This window comes from Mycotypha africana, assembly GCF_025528875.1.
Source record: "Mycotypha africana strain NRRL 2978 chromosome Unknown BDF20scaffold_1, whole genome shotgun sequence".
NCBI classification, from domain to species: domain Eukaryota; kingdom Fungi; phylum Mucoromycota; class Mucoromycetes; order Mucorales; family Mycotyphaceae; genus Mycotypha; species Mycotypha africana.
In genome coordinates, this window is record NW_026515725.1 from 2,552,056 (window position 1) to 2,574,502 (window position 22,447).

The 22,447-nt window shown below is 37.5% G+C and overlaps 8 protein-coding genes across 8 annotated transcripts; 4 read left to right on the forward strand and 4 right to left on the reverse strand.

The window, feature by feature from the left end:
- Positions 1 to 46: 46 nt before the first annotated feature.
- Positions 47 to 2,361, forward strand: BDF20DRAFT_831733 (uncharacterized protein; the record flags this gene model as incomplete). Its single annotated transcript, XM_053078477.1, has 4 exons — positions 47 to 100; positions 223 to 972; positions 1,051 to 2,031; positions 2,101 to 2,361. 4 exons carry the CDS (start codon positions 47 to 49, stop codon positions 2,359 to 2,361), a joined length of 2,046 nt encoding a protein of 681 aa, XP_052940977.1.
- Positions 2,362 to 2,509: 148 nt separating this feature from the next.
- Positions 2,510 to 4,324, reverse strand: BDF20DRAFT_811327 (Aldehyde/histidinol dehydrogenase; the record flags this gene model as incomplete). Its single annotated transcript, XM_053076679.1, has 8 exons — positions 2,510 to 2,869; positions 2,966 to 2,987; positions 3,107 to 3,465; positions 3,562 to 3,643; positions 3,731 to 3,842; positions 3,940 to 4,057; positions 4,124 to 4,186; positions 4,262 to 4,324. Coding segments are annotated over 8 exons (1,179 nt in total), but the record flags the coding sequence as incomplete, so codon positions are not given.
- A 1,184-nt stretch (positions 4,325 to 5,508) lies between these two features.
- BDF20DRAFT_909460 (RNAse P Rpr2/Rpp21/SNM1 subunit domain-containing protein) lies at positions 5,509 to 6,267 on the forward strand (the record flags this gene model as incomplete). The annotated part of the gene is made up of 3 exons (XM_053083588.1): positions 5,509 to 5,816; positions 5,892 to 5,974; positions 6,044 to 6,267. 3 exons carry the CDS (start codon positions 5,509 to 5,511, stop codon positions 6,265 to 6,267), a joined length of 615 nt encoding a protein of 204 aa, XP_052940979.1.
- A 773-nt stretch (positions 6,268 to 7,040) lies between these two features.
- Positions 7,041 to 9,360, forward strand: BDF20DRAFT_846048 (uncharacterized protein). The gene is made up of 8 exons (XM_053079722.1): positions 7,041 to 7,295; positions 7,382 to 7,705; positions 7,791 to 7,926; positions 7,993 to 8,047; positions 8,125 to 8,212; positions 8,283 to 8,615; positions 8,684 to 9,166; positions 9,240 to 9,360. Exons 1-8 carry the CDS (start codon positions 7,179 to 7,181, stop codon positions 9,312 to 9,314), a joined length of 1,611 nt encoding a protein of 536 aa, XP_052940980.1. The 5' UTR covers positions 7,041 to 7,178; the 3' UTR covers positions 9,315 to 9,360.
- A 406-nt stretch (positions 9,361 to 9,766) lies between these two features.
- Positions 9,767 to 11,379, forward strand: BDF20DRAFT_812044 (autophagy-related protein 22-like protein; the record flags this gene model as incomplete). Its single annotated transcript, XM_053076746.1, has 3 exons — positions 9,767 to 10,173; positions 10,280 to 10,642; positions 10,725 to 11,379. 3 exons carry the CDS (start codon positions 9,767 to 9,769, stop codon positions 11,377 to 11,379), a joined length of 1,425 nt encoding a protein of 474 aa, XP_052940981.1.
- A 1,008-nt stretch (positions 11,380 to 12,387) lies between these two features.
- Positions 12,388 to 12,866, reverse strand: BDF20DRAFT_803051 (Homeodomain-like protein; the record flags this gene model as incomplete). Its single annotated transcript, XM_053076429.1, has 2 exons — positions 12,388 to 12,641; positions 12,719 to 12,866. Coding segments are annotated over 2 exons (402 nt in total), but the record flags the coding sequence as incomplete, so codon positions are not given.
- A 5,192-nt stretch (positions 12,867 to 18,058) lies between these two features.
- On the reverse strand, positions 18,059 to 19,954 carry BDF20DRAFT_58549 (cysteine synthase). The gene is made up of 5 exons (XM_053075812.1): positions 19,618 to 19,954; positions 19,468 to 19,509; positions 19,140 to 19,385; positions 18,444 to 19,038; positions 18,059 to 18,340 (listed from the first exon to the last, which is right to left on the reverse strand). Exons 1-5 carry the CDS (start codon positions 19,681 to 19,683, stop codon positions 18,204 to 18,206), a joined length of 1,086 nt encoding a protein of 361 aa, XP_052940983.1. The 5' UTR covers positions 19,684 to 19,954; the 3' UTR covers positions 18,059 to 18,203.
- On the reverse strand, positions 19,762 to 22,281 carry BDF20DRAFT_846108 (uncharacterized protein). Its single transcript, XM_053079723.1, has 5 exons — positions 21,605 to 22,281; positions 20,503 to 21,540; positions 20,343 to 20,426; positions 20,042 to 20,256; positions 19,762 to 19,935 (listed from the first exon to the last, which is right to left on the reverse strand). The coding sequence occupies exons 1-4, from the start codon at positions 22,103 to 22,105 to the stop codon at positions 20,119 to 20,121; spliced, it is 1,761 nt and encodes a 586-aa protein (XP_052940984.1). The 5' UTR covers positions 22,106 to 22,281; the 3' UTR covers positions 19,762 to 19,935; positions 20,042 to 20,118.
- Between the last annotated feature and the right edge of the window lie 166 nt (positions 22,282 to 22,447).

Genomic DNA, 22,447 nt, shown 5'->3' on the forward strand with positions numbered 1-22,447 from the left:
TCGTTATTAACCTTCTTTTCATTCACTCATCGTTTAATTCATATCAATGGATCCAAAGCAAACAACAAGTGGATTTGGGAAAAATCCCAGACCGCCAAAGGTAAGCACATGTATAATCCATTACACTCGCCCCAGTTTTTTTTTTTTTTTTTTTGAATACTAACGCATCCGTCATTGTTCAACACTTTTGTTTTATTATCATTGTCTTTCCGTTGACATTAGGTCAAGAACAAGAGTGCCGCCCCTGTACAAATCACAGCTGAGCAGATTCTGCGCGAAGCTCACGATCGTCGACTCGAACCAACGCACAGCATCCCTCAACAAAAAATTGCTGATTTAGAAGAACTTGGTGAATTCCGTCAACGTAAACGTAAAGAGTTTGAAGATAACATTCGTAAAAATCGGCTCAATATCAGTAATTGGATCAAATATGCTAACTGGGAAGAAAGTCAAATGGAATTTCAACGTGCTCGTTCTGTCTTTGAGCGTGCCTTGGATGTGGAATGGCGAAATAACGCTATTTGGTTACGTTATATCGATATGGAATTGAAGAATCGCAGTATCAATCACGCGAGAAACTTACTCGATCGTGCCACTACCCTCCTGCCTCGTGTTGATCAGTTTTGGTACAAATATACCTATATGGAAGAAACATTGGGAGAAGTGCCCAAGGCAAGAAATGTGTTTGAACGCTGGATGAAGTGGGAGCCCTCAGAAAATGCTTGGATGGCTTATATCAAAATGGAATTGCGTTATAATGAAAAGCAACGTGCTCGTGCTATATATGAACGTTTTGTCAGTATTCATCCTGAACCAGCCAACTGGATTAGATGGGCTAAATTTGAAGAAGAGCACAACAATTTGAACAAATGTCGAGAAATCTATACAGCAGGCTTAGAGTTTTTGGGTGATGATAAATTGGATCAAAAGTTATTAGTAGCATTTGCAAAGTTCGAGATTAAATGCAAAGAGGTGAATTACAGTTGTTGACTTTATATGCTGAAGGCAATTTGTAATGTATCTAATGCATTTTTTGATGTTTCAATTTAGTATGAAAGAGCTCGTGTCATCTTCAAATATGGCCTTGACCGCTTGCCTAAAAGCAAGTCTCAATCCTTATATAACCAATACACCAATTTTGAAAAACAATACGGCGATAAAGCAGGCATAGAGGACGTTGTCATCGGCAAAAGACGTGTTCAATACGAACAGGAGCTAGAAGAAAGCCCCAAAAACTATGATATTTGGTTCGATTATGCACGATTAGAAGAATCAGCAGGTGACCCAGCGCGTGTAAGAGATCTGTATGAGCGTGCTATTGCGCAATTGCCACCAGCTGAGGAGAAGAGATATTGGAGACGTTATATTTACTTATGGATCTATTATGCACTTTTTGAAGAACTCGAAACTGAAGATATTGAACGCACACGCCAAATATATGAGGAGTGTTTAAACCTGATACCACATAAGAAGTTTACCTTTGCCAAAATTTGGCTCTTGTATGCACAATTCGAAATTAGGCAGATGAATGTGACGAAAGCGAGAAAGATACTTGGAAGAGCTATAGGTCTATGTCCTAAAGAGAAGTTGTTCAAAGGCTATATTGATTTAGAATTCCAATTGAGGGAGTTTGACAGATGCAGAACTATTTACACAAAATACTTGGAATATGATCCCACAAACTGTTCTGCATGGATACAGTTTGCTGAACTGGAAAAGAATGTGTTAGATGAAACAGAAAGATGCCGTGCTATCTTCGAGCTCGCTGTTGCGCAAGATAATCTCAACATGCCAGAATTATTATGGAAAGCATACATTGATTTTGAAATTGGAGAAGAAGAATACGAAAAAACAAGGGATCTCTATTACCGATTATTGGAACGTACAGAGCATGTCAAGGTCTATATCAGTTTTGCACAATTCGAATTGTCTGTACCTTATGAAGATGGTAATGAAGAAGGCGTCCGACGTGCGCGTACTATATTTGAGGAGGCATATGATAAGATGAAGAAGAATGAAATGAAGGAAGAGGTGAGTATAAATATTATTTAATTATAGAAGTGACCGGGAAGCTGACTTTTTGTGATCGAATAAAAATAGCGCGTACTGTTACTTGAGGCATGGAAAGACTTTGAGGAGAATTATGGTACAGAAGATACCAAAGAGGTCGTCAGGAAGAAAATGCCTAAAGTTGTTAAGAAGAGAAGACGAGCTGCAGATTCAACCGATGATAATGTTATTTGGGAAGAGTACTTCGATTATATCTTTCCTGATGATGAAGCTCAAAACCGTTCCCTCAAAATTTTACAAATTGCTCAAGCATGGCAGAAACAGAAGGAACAGCAGGCAGAAGAATCTTAAAAAGTATCTGTACTTCATAAAGGTAGTGGCGTTGCTTAGCCATTTATTCATACTGTATATAATAACTATCAAGAAAGCTTCTTTTCTTTTAATTTTAATTAAAGCAAAAGCATTTACAGAAATACATATGTTTGCTTGGTAATAAAAGTTAAAGCTTATTCTTCTTATCGTCAATATCGTTTGTGTTTTCGGACCAGTAAATATTCCGGGCCGCCTGTATGGCAGCAAACATTGATTTCACCTTGCGCATGAAGCCTTTGGGTAAACCCAATGTCAATAAGGAAAACAAGGCATTCTTGCTATCAGTATAAGGTGGATATCGAGCTATCAATGCACTCTCTAGTCCAGTTGGTGCCATCATAGTAGCACGCTCATGCGTGAAAGTATCAAATGATTTGCTTCCATGGTAAGAACCCATACCGCTTGCACCTGCACCACCGAAAGGCATAGAAAGTTCAAGAATGTGCATTAATAAGTCATTGACGACAACACCACCTGATTGTGTGTTCTCTAAAACTAAAATATATGAAGTAGATGCGAAGCAGTTGGAATCAGCATTGGTTGAACATTCTTTTAAAAAAAAAAAAATTGTTGAATAAGTTACTCTTGAGCTCAGTTGCCTTATCCTCTGTAAAGATATAAAGTGTTAAAGGTGTGTCCCTTTTTGGAAATAAAAGGTGATATCAAAATAATAAGTATCAGTAATTATTTCAAGTGAGTCACCTTCGATAGTTGCTAATCTTACTTTGAGTTAATGATATTGATCGCTTCATCTACATCATCTACGGGTACAATAGGTAGAATAGGTCCGAAAATTTCTTCGTTCATCAAAGTTGAATTGCTTGGTTCAACGGGGCTGACAATAGTAGGTGCTACGTATAGGTCTTCTTTGTCCGTCTGCCCGCCTACTAGTATCTTCATGGGATCGGTTTCGGTCAATAGATTTTGAATAGCATTGAAACGTCGCTCATTGATCAAGCGACCATAAGAATCAGATAGCTGTGGGTTGTTGCCGAATCGTTCTTTAATCACGTTTCGACAGTGATCAATAAACTCTTCAACATGCGTTTTTGCGATAAGGACATAATCAGGAGCTACACAAACCTATATTCAGTATTATAGCAAGGCAATACATTAACATTTTTTTTATTTTTTTGACTTTAATGCTCGAAGAAATTGCATCAGGTCGGCATACTTTACCTGTCCTGCATTAAAGTATTTAGCCCATACAATTCTGCTAGCTGCTACCTTTAAATTGGCATCTGGAGCAACAACAACAGGGCTATGATTGCTGTTAGTGTATAACAATTCTTTGACACGTGAAATAGTCTACATTGTGGATATCTGCAATTCCTGCAGTATTACTTACGATTTACCACCAAGCTCCAGTGTTACAGAGGTAAGGTGTTTTGCTGCTGCAGCCATGATTATTCTTCCAACATGGCCATTACCTGTGTAAAAAATATGATCGAATTGCTCGTCTAAACCCGCAAGTGTAGAAGGTGAGTAAAATGCAAGCTTAACTGTCGGCGATAACGATTTTTTTTGTCAATTTGTGGAGACACAACTACAACTTACTCAACAATGCTGTAGTTTCTTCTACTCCTCCTTGTACAACACTGTATGCGCGCTTATCGAGATATTGAGGGATGACCTTAGCGATGAACTCAGAAGAGTGGGTGGCGACTTCAGATGGCTTTTGTATACAATCGAATGAGTGATAATGCTTTCGACTGCTATACGTTATATAGAGATTTCTCACCTTCAGAACGACGCAGTTGCCTGCTGCAATGGCGCCTACCATTGGGAGTATAAGTAAATGTAACTAACGTACGCAGCATAAGATCTTTAGAATGGCTATTTATAGCTTTATGTTCGGTCCTATGTATTTTAGCATTACAGGGTAATTCCATGCACCAATAATCAAAACCACACCCTTAGGTTCTTTACGAACGGTACATTTATACAGAGAACATATCTTAAACTCGGGTTTTTTCTGAACAGTCTTGGTAAGTTTCAGCAAATTCTGTGGTAGTCATGTGGTTTGATTAAGTCTGTAGAAAGATAATTCATGCAACGAATATGAATCAAGGCTAACCTTTAGCATATAATCGATTTCACCCACAACTGGTGCTATCTCAGAGGCAATAACCTCCATTTTATGTTTTCGAAGGTCTTTATGAATAACATCGGCAATCTCACTCTGCATATCAAAAAGCATTTTTCTAAGGCTCTTGAGCTGTTGTCTTCTAAAGCTCACATCTTTTGTAAGCCCTACGATAATTTTTTGTTTTGATCTCTATGACTTTCTCTTAAAGGTGGTGAAATAGACCATGTCATCTCTTACCTGTTAGGAAGTTGCGGCGTGTTAAATTGACAATTGAAGAGATATCCTCGATCTTGGTATACATCTTTAAAGCACACTGAGAGTGTAGAAATAAAACAGTGAAAGAGGATCTGATAGTGGACGAGAGCTCTTTTAAGGAACTCAGAAACACAAGAATACTTTAAACTTTCAGTGTGCATGAAAAGAAGAAAAACTTATGTAACCTAAACGACAAAAATTGCAGATCCGTGGGGCATTCAGGGGACCTCTCTAAGTACACACATCAGACTCTGGTCAGGTTGCCCTTCCATGATCGTAATTCTCATTTGAGTTGCTCAGTAATTGTTGAAAGAAACAAGATAACCACTATTTTAATTTATGGCTTTATTGATTGAATCACTCGATACTATCAATGGTGGGTTTCGGCTACCCAGTTATCTCGAAAAGTGATTAAAAGTTACATGCTTTTATTTGATAGAGCAGACTATTTTTGGGTCCGTCCAAGGCTCCTTGAACTCTTAGATTGCGATAATAGTTTCAGCAGATATTTTCAATAAGCAGAAAGAAGATCTATTGCCTTGCTTTGTCAATCCGTACTCACCATACATTGCTTCATTGGAAAAGGAAATTAGTCAAGCGAAAAAACAGTATAATAATGACCCTCCATAAAAGATTTCTTTAAACGTAGTGTCCCTCCCTTTTAGGAGTAGAGAGAACTGCACCTCCGACATGAATATATTTGTCAGTTTGGGACGCCATAAATTTTGCTGCTAACTCTTTTTTCTTATTAAATCTGCAACAGCTAGATCATCGCACTTGAAATGGCCAAATCAAAAAATAAACAAGTGAGCAGCCCTCAATTAAAGAATCCTCTAGCATTCGAACGGTTGAGCTTTTTACATCAAGCCTCCATATTAATGTCCACCATTCAGTACAAAACAAACTCTCATTCTCGTCAAAAACTACCAGAAGCAGAGCGATTGTCGAAAAAGAAGGGGAAAAGAAGAAGAAAGGAAAAAGAAGTTATTGTAGACAAATGGGTAGGAGATTCTGAAGGCACTTTATTGCCAGTGGCTCGCTACTTAACTAGTAATATGAGACAAATCACAGCACGCATGGTGTTACGACTGTAAAGATAGATCTGCAAATGTGTTTGATTCCGGGAAATTTACTTGTATTAATCGCCATTATGAATGTTTTTTAGAGATCCAAACGTAAAAAGAATGGTCTGCAAACGATGTGAGACCCCACTGATACCCATAATTACCTCTTCCACACGCATACAATGTAAAGATTCATATAATATAAGCTTGAAGCATGAGTTATGACAGCTAAAATATGATTACTTTTCTATAGCCAAGCCAGTAACAACAACCGTTCAAACCTGCAAAATATGTACTGCCAAGCGAAGATATACCTCACAAAAACCAGACTATGTATTATTCAATGACAAAAATGATATTGCAAATCATTCAGAAGAAGCTGATGAAAAAAATACTACAACTAACAATGATAATGACAAACATATGGGAGATACACACGTGGACGACAAGATGGAAATTTGTAGATGTCAACCATAATAAATTGCTTTTTCTTGGAGATGGTGAAGCTTTTTTGCTCACAGGTGTCTTTTTTGGTTGTCGTTCTTCTCCCAAACGGTTTTTGCTTGATACAATCAAATTTCTTTTCTGACTGCTTAATATACGGGCTTGAGCAGTGGCCGACACGATGATACTGTATTTCATCAAATATTCGCAATCTAACATAATGTAATCAATATCACCCCTACTACAGCTGTAGCAGCACCGGCATCCCGTTTTATTTTTGCAATAAATTGCATTGGCACTTCTTACCAACGATATATTCTACACCTTCAGTGACGACACCACTGGAACGTTCGGTAAAATCAACAGGACTGGAAAGTTTTAATCTATAAATCCTAACAGCATCCTCTTTGACAAGTGGATTAGCAGGCATGCAGAAATAGCAAATTTGCAAGATTAAGCAGAGGCTCTTGTCTTATTATTACCGAGAATGAGCGACAGATCGCTTTTCCTGAGTATACTATATTGCCTTATTCTTTTTCAAGGCTTTTATTCCTCGTACTCTATTTCTTGCTTTACATAATTTGAGCTTAGATGTTGGTTCATGCACTGATACGTGACTATTTAAGATGCATATATGTCCTTATAAAGCAGTTTTATTACCATAAAGTCTTTGTCGTTAGACCCTTACGGCATATCTTGCTTCTCATGAAGTAAGCAAAAATTTTTAAATTATAATTTGCACCCATTTTTCGGAAATAACAAATCATCGACAGCAACTGCATGAAAGTTACACCTGTTGTGTTGAAGCCGTTTTTGCTTTTCCTGCCAAAATATGGAAAAATGGAAATAAAAAAAAATGAACTTATTCTTTTTTTTCCATTCTTTGTATTATATTTTGTATTTCATGCTTGTATTTTTACTATAACCCAAAACGACTGATAAATATGCCAAATAAACTTCATGGTAGTAATGAACAACAACAAGAAGCAGGACCTTCCTGGTCCAATGAGAACCAAGACAGCTTCTTCAACACATCTCGGTCATCTGCTTTTTTTGACCAAGTAAGATTTTCTGCGAACCTTGAATGCTCATCGATGTGTGGTATTAAGATTTAGAAGTATAAAAACTCATGGATTATGACCCCTAGAATTATGCGTCAAGTAGTAATGCAGCTTTTGATCCTTTCCAAGAGGAAGAGGATGTATTCCACGGAAACAGTGATAAAGCACCTGTAAATAATTTCAACCGAAACAACTATAAGTACCATGATTATGATAACTCGGCTACCATAGCATCTGCATTTGCTACATCTGAGACAGAACAAGAGGAAGATGGGGAAGAAGCACAACAGCAGCGAATAACATCATTAACGAAAAAAAAAATGCCCAAAGCTGAGCCCATGACTATAAGGATTGATGATCCTGTTAAAAGCTCAGATGGTTCTTACATAATTTATCAAGTATTCACAATGGTAAGTAAAAAGGCTTGGATATCAAGGAGATACTAGACCTGTTGGCATATTCATCGATGTAAAATTCATCGCTTGGTTGAACTAGACAGCTTTGGAGATGTACTCAACGGATAAGAGACCTGTACGACGACGTTTCCGGGACTTTGTATGGTTACATAACGCCTTGACAAATGCATTTCCTGCTTGTGTTATACCACCCTTGCCTGAAAAGCATCGCTTTAGTAATGTATACCGCGTAGTTCTAAAGCAGTGCTAGTTCATAAGCTAATAGATTGATGGTTTAGTAGAGTATATGAAAGGAGATCGATTCGATCCAGGGTTTATAGAGCAAAGAAGATTAGGGTCAGTTGAGGAAAATGCCTAAGACTAAATAAGGGTACAGCATGTATTGAAGTAGACATGGTTATTGCATCATATAGATTACAATGGTTTGTAGATAGAATTGCAAGACACCCGCTGTTACAAAGAGCAGAATATACACGAATATTCTTAGAATCCACGGATTTCGTAAGTGTCGATTATCGAAAGATGCGTTCATCATTATGAACCTCAGTATGTTAAATATTTGTTATCTCAGAATACAGATAAACATATCAAGTTAAAAAACATGACTCACAATGCATCAACATCATCTATTTTCGGATCTTTATTTAAATCGTTCGTCAAAGTAAAAAAACCAGACGAGAAGTTTGAAGAAATGAAGGACACAATTGATAAATTTGAAGACAACTTAAATATAGTAGAGAAAATATACTCAAGAATCGGCAAACGACAGCAAGAACTAGAGAATAACTACAATCATTTTGCTACTAGCATACGTGGATTATCAGCTTTGGAGACTATTGTAGATCAACCGTTAAGACAGTTTGCAGAAGCCACAGAAATGTATGCTGAAGCTCTCAAAGAAATGGTAACGATTCTGCACCAGCATTAAAGTTTAATCAATATCATTGTAATCAATTTTTTTGCTTAAAATAGAGGAAGCAAGAAAATCTATCATTTTTAAATGATGTACATGAGTTATTGAACTATTGCCACGCGGCAAAGGATCAACTTGTCGAAAGAGACAGGAAACAAGTTCAATTTGAGGATTTATCAAACGCTTTACAGTCCATAACATTCGAAAGAGATCGCATTTTACACCCGGGTAAGAACCTGGGCCAGATCACAAGTACAGCAAATTCAGCAACTGCAGCAGCAGCTATTACCTCGACGAGCACGAGTATGAACATAACAGAACTGATGGCAGATAAATTCACTAATAATAAAAGCGATCGTTTGATGCGCTTGGAAAAAAAGATCAAGGAACTACAAGAGAATGTCTCGAAAGCCAATGATGAGAACAACAATTTTTCAGATCAAATGCTGAATGAGTATGATGTATTCCAAAAAGCTAAAGATTCTGAACTGAGGCAAGGGTTAGCAGCCTATGCTGACTGTCATATCGATTTTTATTTGAAGGTAAAACAAGAAAAGTGAGAAGTGGTTGTCAAGCTGGTTCAACTCTAACCGTTCCATTTCTATTATTAAACAGAGCATCTCAATATGGGAGAATATATTACCGGTGTTAGAGCAAATACAACCACAACAGCAAGTTGATGAGCAATAATAATAAACTTGATTTGTTTACAAAGAATGATCTGTCTCCTTTTTTTTGAGGGAAATGCTCATTCTTAAAAAATGGTTCTTTATTTATCGTATTCTTTTGAAATGTTCATGCTTTGTTATGATCTTCTTCTTTCACTTTATTTTCAATAACTTCTTTCCGCGTGAGAGAGACAGCAACCATTCTAGCTTTTCTCATAAAAGTGAAGACTTGTTCTACCAATGCCTTCTTCTCCTTCACCAGAGAACACCTTTGTTATACCTTCACTTTCACTTGCAGAAAAAGTTATTACAGCGTCAGATATCGACTACGACAACAAGAAACTAGATCCATTCAAAGTCGCCCCAAATGAAGATGATAACTTAAAGTTTGATCAGCCAGCTACCACTCGTCGAGAGCTATGGAGCTATTACTTTTACTACAACGGCGATAACGGATACACCATCTATGGCTTCATGCCAATTATTTTACAATACTTAGCATACAAAAACGGCTTTAACCCATTAACGCCCGAAGTCAAAGGTTGCAATATGGTGGATACGTCTCAACCCTGCCATATACCCTGGGGATCAGGTACAAAACCTGTTCAGAGCATGTTGCTTTACGTTCAAGCCATTGCCTTTTCGATACAATTTCTTTTATTTACTACGTTCAGTAGTCTAGCAGATTATGAACAATGGAACAAATACATCCTGCTGGGATCAACTTTGATAGGGTGTTTAACACAAGCATTACCTATTCTTTTATGGATTAATCCCGATAATGAAAACAACTGGCGTACGATGATGGGCATTATGATTTTGGCTTTAATATCATATGGTTCATCCCTTGTCTTTTATGCAGCTGCATTCCCTAATTTAAGGTGAAATACCAAAATTTAATACATGTGCATATGATCTCCCTTTATTTTACGAATAGGCATGAGACTTACACTAAATGCCAAAAATATTAAACCTCTCTTGATTCAGTGATAACTTACCGATTGTCAGACGTGCAAGAGTCGATCCAAATATTACAGAAGAAAAGAGACAGGAATTTATTGAGCGATGGCGTAATCACGTTTCAGCTATTTCCACCACCTTTTCCAATATTGGCTTTTTGTTGATGTCAGGCATTTTATCGTGCGTTGCTTTTGCACCTTACGGTAACAACGATACAATAGGTAATCAGCCTATTTATAACGTGATTGCTACCGTGGCATGTGCTGCTTATTGGGCCGTTAATGCCATACCGTATTTTGTACTTACACCTAGAGGTAGAAAGGGACCCCCTTTACCTCCCAAAGCAAATTATCTCACATTTGGATGGAAGTCAATTGTAGTAGCACTGAGGTAAATACATGTATATAGAAATATCACCAGCCATTACTTAAGCCGATAGATAAATAACCTTTACCGGCTTTTTATAACGCAGGGAAATACGAAAGCTTCGATATTTGTTCATCTATCTTGTCGCCTATTTTATGTTCAGCGATGCAGTCTCAACCATTGGTCAAATGCTGACCATCATCCAAGGCGAACTTACTCAATTTTCAGCTCAACAGAATGCTTTGTTCGGCTTTGTTCAATCCGTTACATCCATCCTAGGCTGTTTGATTTTTCTTTGGGTATCGAAAATCTTCAAAATACGAACCAAAACAAGTCTTCTCATTATCATTGGCACGACAGCCCTGATACCTTTGTGGGGCTGCTTTGGTATCTATTTCCCGACCTTTGGAATTCACTCTCTTGCCGAGCTATGGCTATTAAGTGTTTGGCAAGGACTGTTTACAGCACCTATTTGGGCATGGCAGCAAACAATGTTGGCAGAACTGATTCCAAAAGGCAAAGAGAACTTGTTTTTTGGCCTCTTTGGTATAGTGAATAAAGCATCAAGCTGGATCGGACCTGTTGTTATTGGTGCTATTACTGATGCGACGTCAAATATTTGGAAGGGATGGCCGTTTGTGTTTATGCTATTCTTGATAGCAATAATATTGATTGTGTCGATAGATGTGGATAAAGCAAAAGTCGAACTAATGAATTATGCTAAGGCGGAAACTGATGTTGCTGATGAGAAAGAACAATAAAGTAGCACTACAGAGGAATGACAGAACATATAAATTAATTCAGATGTATATCTTCTCATTCAACGAAATAAATACTATTATAGAGTTAGTAATAGCCCATAAAGACATTGATTGAACAGTAGCGGCTTCTTAGTACAGTAACAGGTGTTCAGTATGTGGTCAATAACTTTTCGTTAAATGTTACATAATTTATTTGATAGCAAACCCTTAATTATTGATGCCCTTACTAGTAGTTGAATAATCAAAATAGCATGATCAAATGTAAACCGAAACGCTAGAACTTCTTTCGGTTTAGTTGTTGAGAAAAATCTACCACGTTAGTTGAACGATCATGCTTGAACTGTTCTATTGATTATTAAACAGCTAGTGTTGCACAATAATTCTTTTCTTGTCTTTCAGTTTCTACTTGACATACATTTTGGTTGGGAATACGTCATAACTCTATCAGAGCATAAATTACAACACATCAGAAGTATTTGGGCTAAAGTAATTGCTTGAAAATTCAGAAAGCGAAATAGTGGGTTGTTAATCCTCATTGTTAGAAGTTGTGTCGATAATTGTTATGTGGGCAATACACACAGTAGTAATAAAGAAAATCATTTAAATGGTAAAAAGACGTATGCTTATATCCGAGCAGATGAACGTCGTATAACTTTTATGGCCATCCTTACAATGGTGATAATAATTTATCTTTTTTTTTTGAGTTTTTTATGTACGAGTGTAGCACTGAGCTACAGGCAAAAAAAAAAAAAAAAGTGAAGGGCAGGAGGAGCGTTTTAATCATTTTCAAAATGTGGGGGAATATAGTTTATAATCTTATTATTTACATAAACGGACAAGCAAGAAAGGTGGGAGAAGGTTAAGGGAATATTCATCATTTACATGTTTTTGATATTTGTAAAAAGCAAAGGGGAGAGGAGTGACGTTCAGACGAGGTGAGAAAGCTGAAAGAGAATGGAAGGAAAAGGTTCTTTTCAATGAATATCAATGATTGGTAGTAGCAGGAGGCGGATTGAACCATCCTAATCTCTTGAATGCGCCCCATAATGTACTTGTCTTATTCACGTCAATGCGTACACACTTCTGTGCGTCAGATTTTCTGAAATTGACATGCAATTTATCGAATTCTCTTGCGGCAAGAATAAGAGCTCGTCGACATTTCAAATACTGTTCTGGGGTTAGACGTAAAGTAGATGCTATATTTACTTCACCGGGATGTAACAAATTGTAGTAAGGCATAGATTGAATGTTCAAAGGTGTACCTAAATGGATGATAAAGTCAACTACCAGAAAAAGAAAGAAGGAGGCTTGGTATTCAATTGTCATTGATCATTCTTACCTTTCCATACGACTTGAACCGGTGATGCTTGATTAAAGGCATTCATGTTGGGTATCCAACGTGGATCATCTTTAAAAGCCTCTTCGTCTGAAACGTTGATATCAACTTGGTCGTAGGCCGCGGCTGCATCTGTTTTCGACTTCTTTACGTGGCGCTCTGTATTGAGAATGGATATGGTATCAAAGATAGGTTGTTGCTGCTGTTGGGAAGATTCCTGTTGCTCGTCATGTTGTTGATGAGTATGATGTCGATGAGTTTGAGGTGAACTATGTCGATGATAAGGGTGGAATTCTTGAGAAGAAGGAGTCAAGGAATAAGAAGAAACAGTAGATCTTCTCTTTTTCTTTTTATGGGACAGAGGACGATGATGATAATAATTATAGATAGATGTGTGGGTATCAGCGCTGCGGTTCGTCGTATTTAACAACTGACGTAATGAGGATGAAGAGCATGTAATCGTATCATTAACATAAGATGGGACTCCGCTATGATGGAAGATGTTCATTGTAAAAGTGCCGAATGTAGAAGGTGAAGGGGATCGTTTTGGTGTTGATTTAATACGACCGCCACCACGATGAAAGGCGGGTCCAATAGTGGAAGGGTGATTGGGGATTTCAACAGGGCTTGGCAATGTAAACACGGTATCATTACTTCGTGATTCATATTCTTGAAAATAAACATTATGAGTTGATTTACGGCGTAAGAAATCAGTGGGCGATAGATCGCTCGTGGATGAAGTTGGGGAATAGGGCGATTCGTGCAAAGGCGGGGGAGTTGATTGATACTGTGATTGATAGAAGTTTTTAATAGGTGGCAATTGGATTAGCTCTTGAGGGTCTTGCTGTTGACTTTGATGATCATGGATTGAAGGCAATGTCGATGATAGATGATAGTGTAGAGGCATAACTTTAGGCGTGATAGGTGGTGAGAGAGGTGTTGGTGCAGGAGAATGCATAATTTTTGAAGAAGATGGTTAGGAAAAGAAAAAAGCGGAAAAGACGAAGACAAAGATAGACTTGGAAAAAAGGGACAAGAAGGTTTTTTATACAATTTTCAATTTTCTTGATATTCCCGTGGTTGAGAACTGCGTTATTGTGTGATGGAGAGGTTCAACTTAATGATAAGCCCAAACCGTGACGTTTCTATCTACTATGTTCTCTATTTTAGGACTAGAATCTTCTGGCCGGGGCCTTTTTTCTAGATCAAAAAATTTGTTTTATACAACGCCCACACCAAATGTATAAAGTACAAAAGAAATTGATACATAATTATTAAGTTGGGAAACACGTGGAGTTAATATAATTTCGCTGGCAATTTTAACGTTTATTTATAACTATTCTGCTACTATTCTATGCTGTAAAAGAGAAAAGGAGCCACAAGTATAATAATGTAGGAGGCAGGCAAAAGACAGGATAGTTGCACAAGTCAAATGTTAGATATCCATGAATTCAAAGGAACAGACATCAGGCTTTTTTTTTCTTTTGTGCATCTGTTCTAAAAATCACAATTCTAGAACATTGCAAATAAAATTTTTCGAAGGAATGGTACCTTATGTTTGCAAAAGTCAAGTTATTGATGTCATAGCTTTTTTATATTTCAAATATCAATTGTAGATGCTTCAAAACCCTTTGACTGGTTTTCATAATGTCGCCTCGCAATCGTCAGAGAGCATTAATAGCTTATTAACAATTATCGTTTATTTGTTAATCGCTCCGTATCCATGGGCCTCTTTTCCGCTTATTGCTGCTGATTTTGAATTAAATGGACAAACTCGCTCTGGAATATGAGAACCATACCAAATTGAGTTAACCTTCAAACAAGACCAAAAAAAAAAAATACCAAAAAAAATGGGGATCTTCTCAGTAACGTTACGCGAAAACTCGATATTGGGCCTATACAACAAGCCCGGGTGACCAAGCTCATATCTGAGATAATTAAGCGTTATTTAATAGAGTTGTCTCACTGATCCTCACACTCACTCATTACATATCCTTCCTCACACTTTGGGTTTTTTTTGGTTTCTTTTTTTTTTTTTTTCTTGGCGCGACAAGAACATGTAATAGGGCAACAGCTTTATAGTCTATTTTAACTCTTTTATAAATGACAACAGAGATGAGACTCATGAACTCATTCAATTATTCGTCAATAAGCGCAATAAACATTTCAACCATGTTTTTTTTCTAATAATGAATAATATGCAATTTTTGCTTTGATCATTATATCAGTGATTGCATTAAGCCTGAGCAGCTGACAAATTGAATGTTTTCTGTGTTTCAAAACTTAACGACGAGAAAATTTTAACAGCGCCTCAAAATGTAGAAAAGTCCGCCAATTGTATAATGACAACGACGATCCTTATTTCTCATTAACTTTTCGGTTGCGACCTTTCTTTTGATGGTATAGCTTTGGGGTCGTTACCTTTACCATAAAACTGTGCAATTGCATTAGTTATTGTACAAAATCTAAATGTAAATCTTCATGAAAATTTGATGTAAAGAACGATGACTTAATTGACATATTTTCTAAGCATTCGAAACTAACGTAGGCTAAGCAGTTTGCATCATTTGACACTATACCCTCGAACTTTTCCTAAGAAAAGCCGTGGCCCTTAATGTCTTATATCTTGTTGTTGAATTGCCACTTTCCAGGGAACAATTTTCAAAAACTTCCCTATTTAGTAGTAAGTCGGAAAGGCGATCCTTTTCTAATGTTTCTTTTTTTGTTTACTCTTTCTGTCCCATTTAGTTACACTATACAAATTCTACAGCCAGCATGTCACAATATGAAGGACGACGATCACTAAAATATTCTGATGTTAACACGCGTCGTTGACGCACTCGATCTATCAATGGCCGATATTGTTTATATTAAGGTGCCGCTAAAAATATTTAGCTGTGTTTGCTGGTTTTGCATTCTGTTCTCAATCGAAGCGCGGGTGCGCAGATCCCATGATATCATAATTTTTCATTTTGAAACATATATGGTAAATTTGACAAGAATTAAACAGGATATGTTTCCAGAGAATCCTTCGACAGTTGGAAAAAGTAAAGGTTGACTCTCCTCTCTTTACATAAAGGACTCAATCGATTGTTATATGATGGTTGGCTATTGATGGTACTCCTTAGGGTAGGGTACACATGCTCACTGTTCGCTGAAACTACGCCCGTTAACGTTTCTCGAGTAGAAATGTTTACTGTGTGCATACAAAGCGGTGTCAATCTTATTCTTGAAATGTTGTAAACATTATTTCCGTCTACGGAAGAACAATATAAGGCACTTATATCCCATGCTCAACAGTTTGTGGGAAGATACTGAGAGTGTTGAAGCCGAAACAATCATTATTTACGAGCATTTCATCGTATGACTTTTCATTGCAAATCGTGCCTAGGATCCTATTTATGCACTTCTACAAATAGGGCCTCTGTACTAAAATTTCCCTTTAGTTATTGGTATAACTGGGACTAGTAGCTCCAACGACTGGTATATACAATGCGGCAAGTCACGGGATCAGAGGTAACCGACAGCATATAGAATAACAATAACGACGTCAAGTTAATGTAAGACAAGGCGCATTTGGCACGCCACAGCATTACACAACAGCCAAGGTATCTGGCTCGCTATATCGAATGGTGTGGCCTGATGTTTTGCTGCTGTCCTATAAGCTCCATGTGACTTTATAACAAAAGGTACCTCGAAAATTGCTACACTTAATTTGCTGCAATCTTTGAAACGATACGCGTAAAAAATAGTACTAAAATTGCCTCAGGCTAAGAAGATAAATGAAGCTAAGCCTTTTCGGTACCAACTTCACCATATTTTGGCAGCGAAACGTTATGAGGCAAGATACTTCTTGATTACGGATGCTTTCCGGTTAAAAGAATAAAGAAAAAAGAAAACTGCACTAAATGCACTCATCAGTTAATTTATTCTAGGTTCATTACCAATCACGGCTATTGCGAGATATTTGTGAGTTTTCGTATTGCATACTTGGATGTCCAGGTACAAATTACGGCATCAATAAACTGAGTTGGTACGGCAGGTGCATAGTTGGCGAAAGATTAATTAAATTCAAAGCAATTAATCTTGGATGAGAAGTCCAGACTCTGTTGATTTTGGGAGATTCTTAATGAGGACGAATATATCCTAACTCTGTATGTATATCTTTTACCTTACATAGGTTGCTAATGGAAGAGTCTGTTTGGACTATGTTAGGAGAAAATTGTGCAGACAAAAGTTACATACCATACTTGTAAACTCTGGAATTGACTTGAAAAGCCCTTGTTCTGACAAAAGAATATGTGCGCTGTTATCAAATCAATCATAGATTGGGTATATTTGTCGCCGTGTAGAATATAGTTTCCGAATATTAGACTTTACGGAACTTAACTCTTCAGAACTTGACCATTTGCGAAACTATTCCATTTTATAGTAAAATGATTCCTTTTTATTGCTCGATTTCGATGAAAAGTAAAGGTGGTTGTTACACATGTTTATGCCTCAATAGAAGACTTAGGAAGCGAAGATATCTCCAATATCAAGCTTTTCAAAAAAGTTTTGAATGAGAAGCAGAAAAAGGTGAGCCGACGAAAAAGAGTTCTTCCTCGAGACCATTGTTGTCATGAATTTTCGACGTGTTTACACCTAGTGGATAAATTAGCAGCAATACATCCAGCAAAATGTTTACACTTTTCCAAGACCGCTATAACCGCCTTTGAACCGAAAACATAATCCTCTTGAATTATTAACAGATGAAACTCTTCACATAAATTGCCTCAATATTTCATTAGATGCATCAAGACGACATACGTTCTTTTTTTCTTGATAGATCCCCCAGCAAAAAATATATAGCTGAACCGAAAGTTATTGACAAGTAAAGAGCTTTTCACCTAGGCCACGTTTATCCATTATATCTGTGGCTCTTATTAACTTGATACTGAGCCGCCTTGTTGATCCTTCTAATCAGGCTGCTTTACGCAGCAAGTTGTAGCACCCTTTTGGAAGCATACTAAAAAAAAAAAAAAAAGAGGAACAGTTTAGTGCCTCTGCAGTTGAAAAAAAAAAAGAAAAAGAAAAAACTTTTATTCTGCTACAATAAGTAAGGTATGAATAAACAATGCTGGCATAGCGTTTGAAGAATTGTCTGCGAAAACACAATAAGCCAACAAGTCTTTTTAATGCGATTTTTGGATGAATCATCTCAGTCACATAATACAAATATGTTACGCATCCGTAAGATGCTGCTAGCAAAGAATACGTTTGCCGAAGATAACGCTGAAGTAGACTGAAAGGAAATTGTAAACTGAAAGGCACGTCGCTGGGACTTTAAAAATACTCGCTTTTTCATTACCTGGTGGGTTGAAGCTACAAGAAAACTACAGTGTAGGCTTAAGGTCCCGAGCTATAACTGATAGAATTTTACTAGAATGCTGAGATCAGCGACTAAGTCTATTTGCTTTTGTAGGCGCGTAAAAACGATAATGCATATTTAAGGCAAAACTATATATTTTTGTAAGTGTTCAGGAATGGCGTTTGATAAATTTTTCGATTCCAGCCATTTACGACTGAAAAGGCGAGATTGGTATCTGTAGGCTCCATCACATAGGAGTGTAACAATCTTCTTGCCTATTTCATTGTCAAACAGAAACGCATGGAAATGATTATTTTAGTTTTTGTCCCTTTCATCACTGTCTTAAATGCAATTTTATGTTCAGATGCATAACATTACCTTGACCGAGTTGCTGTGCCATCTTTACAGCAGCAACTACATTAAGTGCAGACGAGGCCCCGACATATATGCCTTCTTCATCCAGCAATCTGTAAACCATTTCAATTGTTTCCTCATCTGCAATATGTACGGCACCATCTATTAAATCCTTATCAGGATTCAAATTGTCGGTAATACGGCCTTGACCAATACCTTCTGTGATGGATGATCCTGTTCTGTCTAGCAACTTTCCACCGCTAGTGAAGTAACTGTAAAGCACGGATCCTGGAGGATCAGCCAAAAATATTTTGACATTGTCGCCCTTCTTATCTTTTAAAAATCGAGCTGTACCAGCCAAAGAACCGCCAGTACCCGTTGCACATACGAAGCCATCAACTTCACCATTAGTTTGAGCATAGATTTCGGGACCAGTGGTTTCTATGTGCGCACGACGATTGGCTGTATTATCGAATTGGTTAGTCCAAACAGCATTCTCCAGTGAATCAGCATGGCGTTTAGCTTGATGATTGTAATTTTGTGGATTGTCAAATGCTACAGCAGGAACAGGGTATACTTCGGCACCGAGCATTCTTAATAAATCAATCTTTTCTTGAGACTTTGTAAGATTTGAAGATGGAAATATGACAGTTTTGCAAGCAACAAAATATCAATCAGTCTATTTGATTTCATTGCACTCTCCTCTCTATTTTTCTTTACCTGAGTGTTTGGCATGTAAATAACACACTTATATCCTTTAGCACGACAAACATGCGCTAAACCGATACCAGTATTACCAGCTGTGCCTTCAACAACGGTTCCTCCAGGTTTAATCAAGCCCCTCTCTTCCGCATCCTTCACCACGTATAATGCCGCACGATCTTTCACTGAACCACCGGGGTTCATAAATTCGGCCTTTGCTAAAATTTCTGAGCCTGTTTCTTGACTTAATTTGTTCAAGCGAATCTATTTTAACCCAGTACATAGGAGACAGGTATATCAGCTCGTTAGTTTTCGTCATGGAAGTAACTTCATTTTTTTAACGTACCAACGGAGTGTTGCCGATAGCGCCAATAAAACCATTGGTTATCTACGAAATAATTAAAAAAGCAATTTCGAGCCATCAAAAACTGAAATGAGTAAAATAATGACAAAGCTCAATGCTCAAAGCTCAATGTTTAGACTTTAAAGAATTTACTCCAGGTCTGACTCCAGGTTTAAGAGTTGTATATGCACGTCGGCCAAGTAGAGTAAAGCGATTCATTTCAGGTACCTTTAATTTTTGTTAAATGAGGAAAAACTGGGGTAAACCAAAAATTTGAGCCAAAAAAAAAAGGTGACAGAAGAAAAAGCTATTAATCTTTTTCCCGTGATAATTGTTGTGTGGGGCATATAAGCTTTCATGTTGTAAGGTTTTTGTTTCAACAAATCTGTTGCACTGTGTCTCTCGCTTTCAGTTAAAGCAACAAATCAACTGCGGAGTAAGGTGGATGACGCGATTAATCTTATTTGCCACGTAAGATGGCATAATCGGAATAACTTTAATGTATCCAAATACGGCTGTTCTGAAAGTAAAACTAATAAAAGATATTTTGTATATTACATGTGCTGACTGTTTGAAGACAGGGACATGAAAAATACATCATAAATAATAAGCAACTTATTGGAAGGGTAATATATGTACAATGTAGTTGGTGATTTAAGCACAGGCATTGAAGCCAATGGCTAGAGGTAATAATTTGTTGTATGATCGTCCACAACCTTCTGACAGCACTGTCAGATCAACTTTCAACATCGCTATTGTGTTCAAAACCTTGTTCTGAAATGGTTTGAATATCTGTATGCGAAACAATTAACGTTACTTAGCGCTAACCTTTCCTCAAATATAGTAGTAAACAAAGTTTAGTTGATCAAGCACTATACCTGCTTTACTACGGGTTTGGTCCCCACTCTATCATACATTTCCTTAATTTCCTCTTTAGAATATCCAACCAGTCCAGTAATCATCTTTGGTATATGCATATTTCAATGAAATTAGTTTCATTCAAATGTGAATCCGGGGCTTTTATCTTTATCCATTTACCTCATTATTAAAGATAACAGATAAGGGCTTCAAGTCTCTTCTGTCCGGATCAATGACGTCGATTTCCAAATAAAAGCCTTTGGAAGTCGACATAGTCATTTTCCCAAATCTTACGCACATAGCGCGAATGATAACTGTATCTGGTAAATTACCAGCAAAGTTTTTGTCTTCCATGGCCTTCAATGTTTCACTTAACTTTTCAAAAGAGTAATGGTCGTTTTTCTCTCCTAATTCTGGATCTTTCTCTTCTTTAACTTTATTGATATTCTCCCATACGCTTGCATCTATCCACGAAAGGTCTGCACTTCCTTCCTCGGTGGATGCAGAGTCTCGTCGATTAAGTATATGGGAAACAGTGTTCCTCGCCGTTATTAACGTTTGTGTCCCTTCCTCCGCTGCTTTATCCTTATGTATTCGTTTTCGAGGGGTATTCTGCGATGGTATAATCGTATCGGTTTGTTGGATAGAGCCACTAGAGGTGGAAGGTGTACTTGAAGAAGCTTTTCTTTTTGTTGAGGTAACCTTGATAGGTGTCGTTCTTGCAGGGGAATATGAAGGAGGAGGGGGAGCCATGAAATCATCATCATCGCTGAACATCTCCAAATTAGAAGCTGAAGGGGGTATATCTGTCGACCGTTGGGTATTCGCATTTATTGTCGTACTTATACTTTTACTGGGAGTAACAGTGCTGTTAATGGTAGTTAAAGCTGTATTAGCGTTATTTACTGCTGGATCCACGTATCTATTGACGTTAGACCAGGCGCTGTCCAAGTCAAGTTGAGAATAATCGATATCATCATCAAATATATCCATGTTATCAACATTTGCATGCAGATTGGTAGTGTTTGGATGCTGTGTTGCTTCAGGGACAGGTGTCGTAGGTTCTTCCGCTAAACCTAACTTCTGCTTTAAGCGCAATTCTAACTCGCGCATCATGTCTTCTCCATACATTTCAGGAACACCCCCTCCGAGGACTTCTACACTTTCTCTTTTTAGTAATAACATTCCTCTGCGTACTTGGCAGCTCTTAACTAAAATCTTTATTATATGTAAATGTGAGCTAAGATAACATTATTCAGTAAGATTATATTACAACGCTTACCTTACAACCGAAAGGTGTTTTGAGGTCCAATAATGGTATAGTCTCCATCTCCATAGCCTGCAACTGTGTCGTTCCATCTGATAATACCCAGCGCATTATACCTCTGGGAAACTCAACATCATCAACTTCATTTCGTTCAATATAAACCTGTCGAACAGGTGAAGTGTTCTTTATTTTGTTAAGCAATGAGAAAGCCGAGTTGGAAATATCCATTGTGTCCTGCAATTGCAGTACGACGCCTCCTCGACGTACAGCACCGTTTGGAAAACTTGTAACAGCAGTGTGCCCAAAATTCTTTGGAATAACTGGCTCGGATGTTAAACCGATGTCCTTTTTCAAAAAATCGTCTACTAAAGCATTGTAAAGCTGCTCTGTATTACTGTTCTGATTGAATGACGATTGTGATTCAAGCCAACTTTTCAAATAATCAGGTCTCAAACGGATACTTTTACGTTCGCGACACCGTTTTGACAAGATGGCTGAGATATCGTCAGTTGACATCCTCAGTAATCAGCAATTATACAACTGTTGTCACAGAAGATCGATGTTAATCAGAAGAATAATTTGAGAATGAATTTTATCAGTTGATAAAACGGTTTGGGTTTTTACGAATTTTCGGTGTTCCGCGTGGAAAACCTCAAGGCAAAAAGTCGCGGGTTCGATCTGTACGATTTTTTGCTTTCCTTTCAGGAACGAAGAAAGATATAGCAAACTTTATACGAATAGATCGTTGGTAATATAGCTTAGCTTAGATCTAGCCGATTAGTACTCATTTCCTGATATTGGAATTTAGCACGCAAGTAAACAAACAGGTTCTTACGTACGTAATGGTAAAAAGCGTAT

Bases quoted from the DNA above. Each gene is read 5' to 3' on its own strand.
- BDF20DRAFT_846048 (XM_053079722.1), top strand. From the start codon at position 7,179: ATGCCAAATAAACTTCATGGTAGTAATGAACAACAACAAGAAGCAGGA. The intron at 7,706-7,790 runs GTAAGTAAAAAG...TGGTTGAACTAG, and splicing joins TTTATCAAGTATTCACAATG to ACAGCTTTGGAGATGTACTC. The intron at 8,048-8,124 runs GTCAGTTGAGGA...TGCATCATATAG, and splicing joins ATAGAGCAAAGAAGATTAGG to ATTACAATGGTTTGTAGATA.
- BDF20DRAFT_58549 (XM_053075812.1), bottom strand. From the start codon at position 19,683: ATGAATCGCTTTACTCTACTTGGCCGACGTGCATATACAACTCTTAAA. The intron at 19,386-19,467 runs GTACGTTAAAAA...GGGTTAAAATAG, and splicing joins CTATCGGCAACACTCCGTTG to ATTCGCTTGAACAAATTAAG. The intron at 18,341-18,443 runs GTAATGTTATGC...ACAATGAAATAG, and splicing joins GGCACAGCAACTCGGTCAAG to GCAAGAAGATTGTTACACTC.
- BDF20DRAFT_846108 (XM_053079723.1), bottom strand. From the start codon at position 22,105: ATGTCAACTGACGATATCTCAGCCATCTTGTCAAAACGGTGTCGCGAA. The intron at 21,541-21,604 runs GTAAGCGTTGTA...CATATAATAAAG, and splicing joins AAACACCTTTCGGTTGTAAG to ATTTTAGTTAAGAGCTGCCA. The intron at 20,257-20,342 runs GTATAGTGCTTG...TTTCGCATACAG, and splicing joins CCAAACCCGTAGTAAAGCAG to ATATTCAAACCATTTCAGAA.